Source organism: Phyllostomus discolor, chromosome 7 (assembly GCF_004126475.2).
Source record: "Phyllostomus discolor isolate MPI-MPIP mPhyDis1 chromosome 7, mPhyDis1.pri.v3, whole genome shotgun sequence".
Lineage (NCBI taxonomy): Eukaryota > Metazoa > Chordata > Mammalia > Chiroptera > Phyllostomidae > Phyllostomus > Phyllostomus discolor.
In genome coordinates, this window is record NC_040909.2 from 118,890,478 (window position 1) to 118,903,348 (window position 12,871).

General features: G+C 37.7%; 1 protein-coding gene across 3 annotated transcripts; it reads left to right on the top strand.

Annotated features, from left to right (window-relative positions):
* The first annotated feature begins 150 nt into the window (after positions 1-150).
* ENY2 (ENY2 transcription and export complex 2 subunit) lies at positions 151-10,062 on the top strand. 3 transcript variants are annotated; one of them, XM_028533658.2, is made up of 5 exons: positions 151-253; positions 1,674-1,750; positions 5,136-5,206; positions 6,441-6,515; positions 9,028-10,062. In XM_028533658.2, exons 2-5 carry the CDS (start codon positions 1,683-1,685, stop codon positions 9,102-9,104), a joined length of 291 nt encoding a protein of 96 aa, XP_028389459.1. In that variant the 5' UTR covers positions 151-253; positions 1,674-1,682; the 3' UTR covers positions 9,105-10,062. The 3 variants fall into 3 exon arrangements, with proteins under 3 accessions (XP_028389459.1, XP_028389458.1, XP_035887253.1); XM_028533657.2 differs by having other exon boundaries at positions 165-325; XM_036031360.1 differs by lacking the exon at positions 151-253 and adding an exon at positions 380-872.
* Positions 10,063-12,871: the final 2,809 nt, after the last annotated feature.

The window sequence follows — 12,871 nt, forward strand, 5'->3', positions numbered from 1 at the left end:
GTAGTCCCCACGAAAAAGTTGACTGTTGCATGCTGGGCCAGGTAGTTTTCAGGGGACGCGCCGCCCGTGCGGCAGTAGGATTTGGACTCTCTTACCCAGAGGGCTGAGCGACCAGGAGGCGGCCCGCGCTGGTTAAATTCTCACATTATAGGCAGGGTGGCGAGACCCCGCCCCGGAAATGCGTGTTCTAGCTTTCTGTGTGCTTAGGCGCCCGAGCTACTGAGGGTCTAAGTCTGGGCAGCCGAAGAGTGTGGTAGGTAACGGTCGTCAGCGCAAGGGTCATTTCGTCGCTGGGAAGGGACGGCCCTCGCCCGCGGTGATGGTGGTGAGCTATGCCCGTGGTCCTCAGGGCCGGGACCCGGGCCCAGCCCAGGCTCCTTTTCGATGTGCTGTCTTTCGTTAGCTTCCCCGACCCGCGCTTGCGGGCCTGTAGGGCTCTCCGACAGGGCGTGCTACCGGAGTTGGCCTGTAGCCAGTCCTCGCTTTGTTTTCTGGCTCCTCCCCTCCCGCCTCTCCTGCTGTCTCCGCCCTGTTCTGTTTTCCTAAAGAATGTCTGAACTGGGAGGGATCCCCTAGCGCCCTTGTTTTACCAGTGAGAAAACTGAGGTCTTCAAGAATCGACTTGTCCAAGGTCACTACCGGTAATTTCAGGGCCAGGGTTCACTTAAGTTCAGTATTCTGGGAATGATACTTTCTGTACCTTAGAATGATTTTGAACATGTTAGCCTCCAAATACAAAAGCAAACGTTTTCTAGTCCTTTCTCAGCCCGTCCTTTTTCCTGTTCCACTCCAAAGGGAGAGGAAAAAATCAACTCTGCAAACTCTCGGCCAGTCTTTGAGTTTTCATACAGGCCAGAAGGGAGACGACAAAAGTAATGTTAGCTTGTTCCAAGTTTTACAACCCAACCTTTCTCTTCTTTCTACACAATTTTGGTTTTGGTTTTCCTTACTGAAAATTGAGAATTTGCCAAGTTAGGAATTCGTTTGGGATCTGTTTTCCCCTTATCCCACCAGCAAGCTTTGATAAAGAGCAAACGCAAGTATACCTAACAGCTGGTGTGGTAGTTGTGATTCTGAATACATCCTAGTGAAAAGTAAAGCACTTAGAACCTTACCTGGAAATCTCATTTCTCACCATCAGTGCTTAATCTTTCATTTACATTTAGTTTAAATTATGGCCTCCCCAAAATTTTGAACGCAGTTAAGGTACAGAAGTGATTAGCAGTCAGTTATGATACGGTGTTAAAGTTTGGTGGGGGGTCTGGGGTCAAAACACCTTCCTTCACTTTCTATCTCAGTGCCTCAGTTTCCTCATCTGTAAAATACAAATTAGGTTAATAATACTTATATAAAATAATACATTCTGGGAATTAAATGAAATAAAAACAATGTGTTAGCCCAGTACCAGGCACATAGTGTTTAATAATTGTTACAATAATTACTATTTAAAGACTCGTTTTAACAAAGGACAAATGAGGGATGAAAATTGAGTTCATCTGTATGACTTCTTGGGATGCAGTAAATATTAAAAGTAAAGACATTGTTAACACATTGTTGAAACCTATCACCCCTTTAGTGGATAGACTGCTGAACATGTTGAGATGCTTGCCTAGAGAATTTAGAAGAAATGCTATATAAGTGTTTTATATCTGAAAATACATGTTGATATTCAGGTTAGCAAGATGAACAAAGATGCGCAGATGAGAGCAGCGATTAACCAAAAGTTGATAGAAACTGGAGAAAGAGAACGGTAAGTAATAGACTATGTTAATAGATTACACTTAACAGCTTTAAATTATAATCATGTTATAGGTAGGAATCTAAATATGAAGGGACAAAACTGATGTTGATGGAAAGAATTACAAAAAATAGAGGTTGTCAAAAGCTTCAGTTCCTGACATCGATAAACAATAGTTAGGTCTGTTCAGTATTGCAAGACTTAGAGGGAAAAGGGTAATTTAGAAAGATGAACGAAAAATGATTCTGTATAATAAGAAAAAGATTCTCAAATAACTACAGTTGGAGACATAATGTCACCCAATTTTTAACAAGGAGACAGCATAATAGAACCAGTTGTAGTTGCCAAGCTCTCTTAACCTCAGAGTAGCAACAGTATTCCCATTCTGAAACATTCATCTTTTTTTCCCTGGTCTTTCTCTACTTCTAGCTTATCTTTCACATATTAATTTAAATACTTCTTCCAAGTATCTGGTAACTCCCAAATACCTTGTTCTAGTATAGCATTTAATCACATTGTGTTGTGAGGACCTACTTTGCTAGTTTGTGTTTTTCAGTATAATTAAGTTACTTGACTGCAGAAATACCATTGTATGCCCAGTATCACACTAAGCTCAAAATTGCCTGTTTAAATATTTGAAAAATTAACCAAAAAAAGCATGAATGTGCAAAGGAGAGGCTGAGAAATCAAGAAGGGCTTCCAGAAGCAGGGTGATAAATTGTATGAGAGAAATAAATACAAGGAACAGGGAGAATTTTCCCACTCCACCTTGGGGGTAAGCTGATCAGTTAAGATCTCACAGAATAGTAAAAAGCTGCTTGGCTGGGGGAGAAGCATTTCCCCGAGCCAGTAACAGAAGACAGTCTAGGCAGGTGGAATGGAATGTGCAGATTCACAGAGCTTCGTTGCAACTTGATGACGTGCTGGGGAAGTGCAGAATTAAGGGTAAAGCTGTGTGGCTGGGCCAGTGTACAGTAGGAGTAGATTTGGGGGCAGTCAGAATTTTTTTAATTAGAAATGATAGAAATAGCTGAGAAACAGGCTTAGCCAAAGGAAATACACAAGCTCATCTAACCAAAAAGTCTAGAGCTTGAAACTGCTTCAGGCACCACTGGGTCCAGGCACTCAAAAATTATCGTCAAGAATATGTTTTTCTTTTCCTCCCTCAGCTCTTCTTTCCTCTGTTGGTTTTTTTCTCAGACAGGTGCTATCCACAGAGATGTATAGTTCAAAATGTATATCCCTTTGCCTCACACCACCTTCCTCCTAAAAGTTTCAGTAAAGACCTAGTTTGATTTCCATCTTTCCTAGAAGTAGTAGGCCAGTGATGATCACCCCTGCCTAGGCCACATTTCCATCACTAGAACTCTTCCCAGATTTCTTACACTGGGAGTGGTGGAGGTTCATCAAGAAAGGGAGGCAGGAAAATGGATGGTGGGTTTGCAAAAACAAGTGTTGTTGATTTTATCTTTGGGTGGTGGGAGTCATTAAAAGATGATTAAAAGGGGAATGACTAGATGACACCTGCACTTCAGGAACTGTTGTGGCAGTGTGGAGGACAGACTGGGAGTGTTAGAGAGTTTAGAAGACTATATTGGGTTAAAAATGAAAAACAGTAAAATGGAAAGGAGTACTCACTTTTTTGTTTTTTAAGTAAAATCAGAAATGAGGAAGAAGGTGGAAACTAGAAAGGTATCTTGGGAAACAGAGAGGATGGTATTGCAAGTAATGAGTATAGATTACGTATATTTTAAATTTGTTTCTGTTTTCATTTACGCGGCTTAGGTACTGAGTTTCTACCATATGCCAGGTCCTGTTAGGTGCTGAAGTTATAGTAGTGAGCAAAATGAAGTTTGTCCTTTCCTGGAGCTTACATTTTCTAATGGAAGGAAACAGAAAACTAATGTCATATGTCAGGGAGTGATGAATTCTAAAGGGAAAACAAAGCAGAGAATAATGGGGTATGTTATTTTGGATGGGGGAAAAAAAAACAAGGCTTCATTGATAAAGAAATTAGAAGGATATAAGGGAGATGGGAGTCTCCAAGAGCCATCGTCCTGAGAAAGGAGATTTGGGCATTTTGAGAGCACATGGAAACTAATGAGACTGAATAAATGGGGAGAGGAAAAGAAGAGCTAAAGTGAGGGCGTAGCTGGGAAGAGGGCAGATCGTTGGGGGTCATTTAGGCTGTAGTAAGACTGGAAGTTTATTCTGAGTAGATTAGGAAGGCACTGGAGAGTTTTGAGCAGCGGGAGGAGAATGGAAGAGTGTAAGGGGGAAGGAAAATCTGGGACAGGTTAGGGGGCTTTGGTAACAATCCAGTCAAGACAAGGTGGTAGCTTGCGCAAGAGCAATAGTGGCAAGAGATGAGGAAAAACACCTGGATTGCAGGTACATATTTTAAAGCTGGAACCGGTAGTCTTTGCTTGTGGATTAGATGTGTAGTGTTAAACAAAGTTGCAGTGGAGGACGCTGCCAAGGTTTCTAGCTTGAGGAACTGGAAGAAGGGAGAACAGGTTAAGGTGGGAGAGAGGCATGCCTTGGGTTTGGGCCCTGTTGTGATTGAAAGACCTGATCAGATACTGAGATGAAAATGTCACACAGTGGAGTGTAGGAATATTGAAAGAGAAGAGATTTGGTTTGGAATGTGACATGGTTAAGCTGAGAAATTAGATGATTTAGATTGAAGATTGAGGATTTATAAGAGTGGGGTATGGCAGAAGAGTAAGAAGTACTGATAAAATATTTTATTACATCCAAGTTGCAGTATACACTTTTTTAAACCAGTAAGAAACAAGAAAACCTTGTCAGTTAAATTATGATAGGTATGCCAATTACTGAATTGTTAAAATGGGAGGAAAAGTGTTAGATTCAATGATATACAACTATGGTTGATGTATAATCTAGAAGGTTAATGGAAAACGGGAGGGAAAGTTTTGGAGGTTAGAGAGAAAAAGTAATGGGGAAGTAAGAGAGCTGAAGGATAAGAATTTGTGGTCAAAAGAATTTTGGAATTGTAAGATTTCAGAGGTACGGATGCTCCAAGCTCAGCTAAAACCCTCCTGAGGTTGTACAGACCCACAATACTCCTGTTGGTGGGGAAGCAGCTGTAGTGTAAGAAGGCCAGATCAGAGTTTCTTGAGAAGTATTTTGTCCCCATCCACTTAATTTTTTTAACTGATAATGAAAATGAGACCCAGAGTTTAAATGACTCTGATAAGATCATAGAACTATTGAAACTTTTTTGCGATAGAACCAAGATTGGTCTGTGGTTAAAGTTTCGTGACTAGAAGGCAGGGAGTTTATCATCAAAGAGTTGAACCTTTGATTAAAACGTTGCTATCTAAGATACTGTACATGGTTGTAGTTTCATTTGAAAACACTTCTTTTCCAACAGCCTCAAAGAATTGCTGAGAGCTAAATTAATTGAATGTGGCTGGAAGGATCAGTTGAAGGCGCACTGTAAAGGTAATCAGTTTCCTTTAGAAGATAACGCTAATTCCGTTGCTCTCAACTGTGTTGGTTTGGGGTTCACTAGAAAAAATACAGTTAGTATTTTACAGGTATATTAAGTATTCAGACATAATATTAAACAAATGGAAAATCAACTCTTGTGGTAATGATTTTCTCTTCTTTGTGGTAATATTTAGACCTAATTCCTAACTTTTTAGAAATTTTCTTGTGTTTCTCTTAAGTGAGGGAAGATTTTCTCTGGCTTCAAAATGTGGAATCCCATGTATTTCAAAGTGAAACACTGCTTATTCCTAATATGTTTTATTTTGAAAAAATCATTTTAAAAACTCTTAGAGAATAATAATTTTTTTTAATGTAGAATGAGAGCTTGTTAAATTGCTTAATGTTGATTGTGGATTACATATGTTACTAAGGCAAGCCTCCTTACTGGCTCAGCTTTTAGTGTAACAGCATTTTGGTTATTTTTAATGATTTCCAATTGGATTGTGATGGTTTTTATAAGTCATAATAGCAACTATTTATAACATTAACCCTAAGAAGGCAACAAGACAGATTAGTAAAAACATAGACATCGAGGTCATACAGATCTTCACTGGTGAGAGACTAGAGCTGTATTCCATCTCATGTTTCGATGAGTTATTTAATCTTCACGCCTCAGCTGCCCCACCTGTGAAGTGGGGGAAATTCCCAGCCCATTAGATTATTGTAAATATTAAATGATATAAAGCATCCAGCACATAATAGGGGTCCAGTAAATATTAACTACTTTCCATCCTCTATCTCTTTTGGTTCAGTCTAAGGAAAAGAAAGGGACAAAGGAGTTCCATATATTAATTGTGGGCTACAAAGTTATAAGTTGGACACAAATAAGAGCTTCTTTCCCCTCCATTTAAGAGCTAGTATGGTTGTAGTGAAATAAGATCTATGCAGTTAGAAGTTTCCAGCTTTTTACAAATGTTAGATTTGACCTTACAGTTCAAATTCATTCTGCGATATATTTGTTAAGTTACAGGTTATTTGATGGGAGATGAACAGGCTTTCATGATTTTATCTGGTGAATACTTAATGTATTTAAAGTTGAACTAAATATTCATTAATAAAGAAGTGTCCTCTTTTTTTTAAGACCAATCTGTACTCTAAAAACATGATCTTAATCCTTCCTCTATGAAAATCTTTCTTACAGATAATGATTTTAAATGATATGATTTGTTTTTTACTTTTGCATAAGAGGTAATTAAAGAAAAAGGACTAGAACACGTTACTGTTGATGACTTGGTGGCTGAAATCACACCAAAAGGCAGAGGTAAGGAATGCAAATTGTCTGAAAGGAAACATGTGCTCAAGACAGGATTTTTTTTTCTCTTGCTACTTCAGCTTCTCTTTCTTTCTGCAAGAAGAAACCACCACCTTTCCAGCATTATTTGGGTGCTTGGTGTTTCCTCATTGGGGAAAATGACAAGTGCCTACCTACCTCTCTAACACTGTTTTGAGTAACAGATGAGATAAGAGTTGTAAAATGGTTTTGCACTCTGAAACAGTGTACAAAAAAGTTGATGTGGTTGTTAAGACAGATAATTTTTAAAGTGTGGGATCTTGTACGGGCAAATGTTACCTGAAGCTAAGATTTATGAATTTTGGTAAATATGGCCTGAGTTCACTTAAATGTTTAATTTAAAATTTTACTCTTGTCCCTGAGTCATTGCTCTATCTCTTTGCTTATTAAAAGTAAACAAAGCTCTGTCTTGAATGTCTAAGTAAGAATTTGGTAGCACCATAACTTCATGTTCCGGGAAATCCATATTGAAGACTCACACTACAACCATCTTCCTTTCTCACTTAGTGCCTTGTTTGCAGAGAGCACAGGAAAGAAAGGAAGTGTATTAGCATCAATCCTATATAATGCTTGCTTTCAGGAACTGCATTCTGTTATCTCAGATGGAGCTACATTTTATTTTCATTTATTTTGAAAAACTTTAAGTGGAAGCAGGTAAATTAGATGACCTCTGGTTTGATCACACAGAAATAGTAAAAAGAATTTTAGTGTAAGAAGTAAATAAGTTTGAAAATAATTACGAGACTACTAGTTCCCCAACTGCTTACCCGCTGGGAAGGAGCTGGGCAATCCCCTGGTCATTTCCACCATATATTTTGGCCTATTGACAGTTACAAAAACCTGACCTTTCTTTATACATACTTCAGAAAAAGAAACAAAGCAGTATTTATTGTTCCCCCCCCCATTAATTTATATTTTAAAACAATTTGCCCTAACGTTGTCTTCTATTTTCCTTCTGTAGTTTATGCTTCATCTGTTAACACTACTTAGGAACTGGTTATACAGGGTAGAGGCGGTTCTCCGCTTCTCCTTCAACCCTGGTACCCTGGGCATACCAGTCCCTTTCGCTCCCCTACTAGAGAATGAGCAAATACAGGAAAAAGAAGTGGAAACTGTTCTTTTATGTGCTTAGTCTTCTTCACTGTTAAGAGTAGACACATTTTATTTTTTTAAATATACAGCAAAGTTGACCCTTTTTTTCAGTGTGCAGTTCTGAGATTTTTACACACGTGTATAAATTCGTATAGCCACCACTTCCATAGAACTTCTTCACATTACGCCTTTGTATTCATTCGTACCCCACCCCCAAGCCCCAGGCAACAGATTTGTTCTCCGTCACCATACCTTTTATCAAAAGTGTATTTAATGTCCATACTGATCACATTTCCAGTGGGCTTGATTGTGTAGTCTTTATTTCTAGGCAGGCTTACGTGAAGCAGTTTGTACAGTGGAGTATCTGTCTCATTTGATTGTGTACTGATTGCTAGAGTTCTTTATGGAAATATTGAACTATTTCTGAAGCTTTCCATTTCCTGTCATACGAGCAGAAAACAAGTGTTAGTAAATTCTTCTAGAGCCCTTACATATTAGTAGCCAGAAAAGGAACAGTAATGTAGGTTTGTTTGCTGACATTTAATATTTGTTAAAACCTCAAAGAGCAGGGCTTTTTTTTTTCTTTCATTTTTAATTTAATATTCTGCATAGGTAATATAGTCACGTGGTTCAAATCCAGAAAATAAAAATACAAGAAATACAACCACTGTTGTGGCCTTTGCATGTTTGCTGAGTCAGAGTATGTGCATTTATTTCTGTAGAATATTGCTAAATTACTTTCCCCAAAATGTACCAATTTACACTCCCACTAGCCACTATCAGAGTGCCATTTTTTCCTTCAGTCTTGACAACAGTATATTATTGACCTTTGGATTTTAGCCAGTCAGATTGGTAAAACATGTTATCTGATTGTGGTTTTAATTTCCATTTCTCTTGTAAGGTTTACTCCCTCATGTTCAAGAACTGTGTGTTCTTTCTCTCCTGTGCTCATTTTTCTATTAGCCTGCTGATTTCTTATCAAATTGAAGAAATTGTAGAGAGATTAGCCTGTTTTCTATAAAATGTTTTCCCAGTTTTTGTCTTTTGCCTTTGTTTACAGTGATTTTGACCAAGTTTATTAATTTGATGTTGCATTTGAATTAAATTTATCAATCTGTGTAAGGCCTTTTTCACTCCTAGTTTAAAGAATTTTCCCATGTTTTCCTCTCAGTGAGCAATGTATTTCAGTATTTGATAATTCATTCAAATAATGAATTGCATATATACTTTATTTTTCAGATGTTTACCTATTTTTAATTATAGTGTGAGGATTGTTTATGAAATAAATTATAAATTATGAATTGGTCATCCTGAATAAAATATCAAATCTCAAATTGCCATATTTTATTTGGAATCTTCTTACTCTTACATATTTATTTTTATATTTCAGCCCTGGTACCTGACAGTGTAAAGAAGGAGCTTCTACAAAGAATAAGAACATTCCTTGCTCAGCATGCCAGCCTTTAAGATTGAATTAGATTGTGTTGTTTTGTGGTCTTATTTCTGAAAGTAAAACTTGCCATACATTAGGAATCGCTTTCCCAAAATAAAATCCTTTTTTGTATGATGGTATACAGTTTTCGGTAATGATGTATACATTGTATTGATTTTTTTCCCTAAATGTGTTATTTTAATAAATATCTCATGAATGAGTTTGAAGTTTCCTTGGATCTTGGAATAAATGAGACTTTTCAACAACCCACGAGATTTATTAGAGAAAAAGTCAGTGAGTATTAAGTATGTGCATATTTCTGTGCTAACAGCTGAAGAGAAGGAAGCAGCTTCTTCTGATTGTCTAGATACAGTGTATTTCTCTTAAATCCCTATAATATTTTATAATACATGCCCCATCTTGTACTACAGTTGTTTTATTTCTTATTTGTTACAAACTCTGAGAGTTAGGACTGGGTCTTTACTCATCTTTATGTGCCTGTCTTATTCCTCAAAGAAGTTACCATCCTATTGGAAGAGAGAACATTTGCAAACTGGCTCCATACCAAGCTCCTCTCACATGTCTACTCATCTGAACTTTGAAAGCAGAAAGTCTAACTCACATCCCCACATACTAAGGTCAAGAAAGAACCTAATGGGAAATAATCTCCACCCGTAGCTTTATTCTGACATCAAGAATGCCAAATCCAATGGACTCCTGTCTATACTTATGTGACTGCTGCTGGGAACTGAGGACGTTGACCATCCTACCACTGGAACTTTCCTCCCAGTCCTCTCACTGGAGTTCCTTCTGTGTCTTGTGGAGTACCTTTGCTGTGTGGGACTTGAAGTAATGGTGTTTCTTAGGGCTTGCTCCTGGGCCCTCTGCCAGACTAATGATATGCTTTTCCTGGGAAAATCCCAGGAAACGAGTCGGACCATGACTTCAAATACTAACAGGTTAATAAATGGTAAATTGCATTACCAAACCAGACTTCAGCCCAGCCTCCGTACCCGTATACCCATTTGTGGATCAGCTCCCTTGGATGTTCCGTGAACACTGACCACACCTAAGATAGTGACTTTTTCCCCTCCAGTAACTATCCCTACTGTATTATCAATGTGAGCAGTACCTCCCAGCCATACATACTACCTGAGGAATTTGTTAAAGTAGTGATCTGGAAGGTAAGAGGTGTTGCACCAGATCGTGTATTCCTGACAAACTCCCAGTCAATGCTTCTGCTGGTGATGGAGGACCACTTTGAGTGTGGCAAGGTTGTCGGTTGTCCACTGCCTGCCCTCTGAAGTGCCTTAGTTCAAGCCCGGTGAGTGCAGTTGACACCTAAAGTTTCCTTGCTCTAGTTGCTCCATGCATCCTCTAGTATGTCTTCCACACTTGCCTAAGTGACCTTACTAAATTCATCTTCCATTCTTGAAACTACTCAATGGCACCTGGTCTGCAGAGTAAAATTAGAGCCATAGCACCTAAGCCCTCTTGATCTGACATTTACTTTTTCTAGTTAAAAGCGTTCCTGAAAGTATCAAGTTGTTTTATCCTATTTGGCTTTCAAAATTCTGCCTGAGTTAATGTTATTTTTTTTTTTAATGTATTGATTTTAGAGAGGGAGAGAGACATGGGTTTGTTGTCCCACTTATTTATGCATTCATTGGTCGATTCTTGTATGTGCCCTGACTGAGGATTGAACCTGCAACCTTGGCATACTGCCTGAGTTATTAAAACATTCTAACATTTCTATTTGATTTAAATTTTCCACTGCTGTTTTTCTATCAAAAGCACTTGTGCATAATTTCCCTTCAACACAATAGTTCTAGAACTTTGCATGCATTTCCTGGAGGGGAGGGAACACAATTTTTTTTTCTCTGTATGATATTTATTTGTGGGTGAATGGACAAAATAAATAAATGAATGAACATTATAGAAGCACAAAAGTGAACATATTGTTGGTTTGAGAAAAAGGCTTCACATTTAATTTTTGGTTCATGTTCCAGAAATGCAATTTTACTTTCTGATGAATTTACATTTTAAATGTAGTCTTGGAACAAACTGGCCTAAATTATGTAAAATGTTGAACCTAAGACACACAAACCTGCCCTCCAATTTTTTTGTTTCATCTCATAAAGCAAAGTTAAATTGTAGTTATATTCATGATTCTGCTACCCATGATCAAAAAAAGGAAAACGGTAGGAAGTGTTAAATAACAGGTAGTTTTTACCTCATAGTACTGTATATAAAAGCAAACCAAAAATTGCTTATAGAGATTAGTATTTTAATAGTGTAGAACAAAATACAAGACAAAATTATGAAAATTGTTTGAGATGGAACAAAAAATAATCAAGTTGAGCATAATAGCAATTAAAATACTAAAGAGTAGCTTTAAGACGATAGCATCAAGAAGTCCCCTGTCATCTCTAGGGTTTGTTTTTTTTTTTGACATCTTCAAAATGTCTTGTAGTTTGCATCTAGAACTATTGATATCTTTCCAATAAACCAACTTTGTGAACATGTTGACTCACAGCATTGATCTATGTTAACTAGGAATACATTCTTGAAATATCTTGCACCCTTTCACATTCAGTGTTGGAAATACTATGAGGTTGTTACGTGACTGCATTGGGTGTGTAACATACTAATTAGGGTTAGTACAAGCTCTTCGTGTATAGGGTTAAAGAAGACCCAACTAAATTATTTAGGTAATCACTTTGCTTTGGCATACAACTGTATCATTTGGTTGAGCGGTGCCAAGCTAGGGCCTGCTGATGCAGGGGACTGGTAATTGGATATGGGACTTTTCATAACTCGATAACGGTCTCCATCGAACTCGAGAGAATTGTGACAGCTGCTCAGTAGCTGATGTTGGAAACGATCCAATGTGCGCATTTGTTTTTTAACCCTTCTTGTAAACTGCAGTCTCAGGTTACTCAGTGACTTCATAAAACCCTTCATATTTACCGTTTGAAACCACACAAAGTCATTGGATGAATCCACCAAGAAAACTAGCAGATACAGTCAAACGATTTGAGTTCTGCTCTCATCTATGACACTGAATTATCAGGTAAGGCTGCCTCTTCTGCCTCAGTTTTCTCATCTGCTTAATAGATCTGATAATGCTGGACTGACAAGAATTAATTTAAAAACTAAATACTATTAATAGGATAATCATAAAAAGCAATATGGATTCACTTTACTCCTAAGAACTCTAGAAATATGTATTTACTATGTGCTTTCTAGATTTATACAGGCATATAAATTATGTGGAAACTGGTTGCTTTTATTTTTTGGGAATTTCTAGATAACATTAATTACCATAAGAACTATTACAAAAATAAATGTTACCGACATTATTTGATTGGAACAGAATAAATACTACTATTATAGAATCTAGCAGGGAGTATTGAAATTATGTAGTCATTTTCACCCACATTTTACACAGTTCATGTCACACAGGAGTTTATCTTCTGATCCTATTTATCTTTTTGATACATTTATCTTTTATCCTAAGTGAATAATGGAGTTAATTCTTGGTACATTCTTTTAAATGAATGAATTAATAAATGAGACTAGGGAAAGAAATTTGGCATGTGCCTATTTACTCCAGACTTCAAATTACATTTGGTTATTCTGCTTTTCAGCCACCAGAGGGCACTTGAAGCCTGTAGTTTGGTCCTCTCTGGGGCTCTGAATGTGGTGTGTCCTCTTCACAGGTCCAAGTCCAGCTCAGGCCAGGCAGCGTTTTCACGGTGTAAGGATTATTGAATTAAAACAATTGTGAAGACCTCAGACT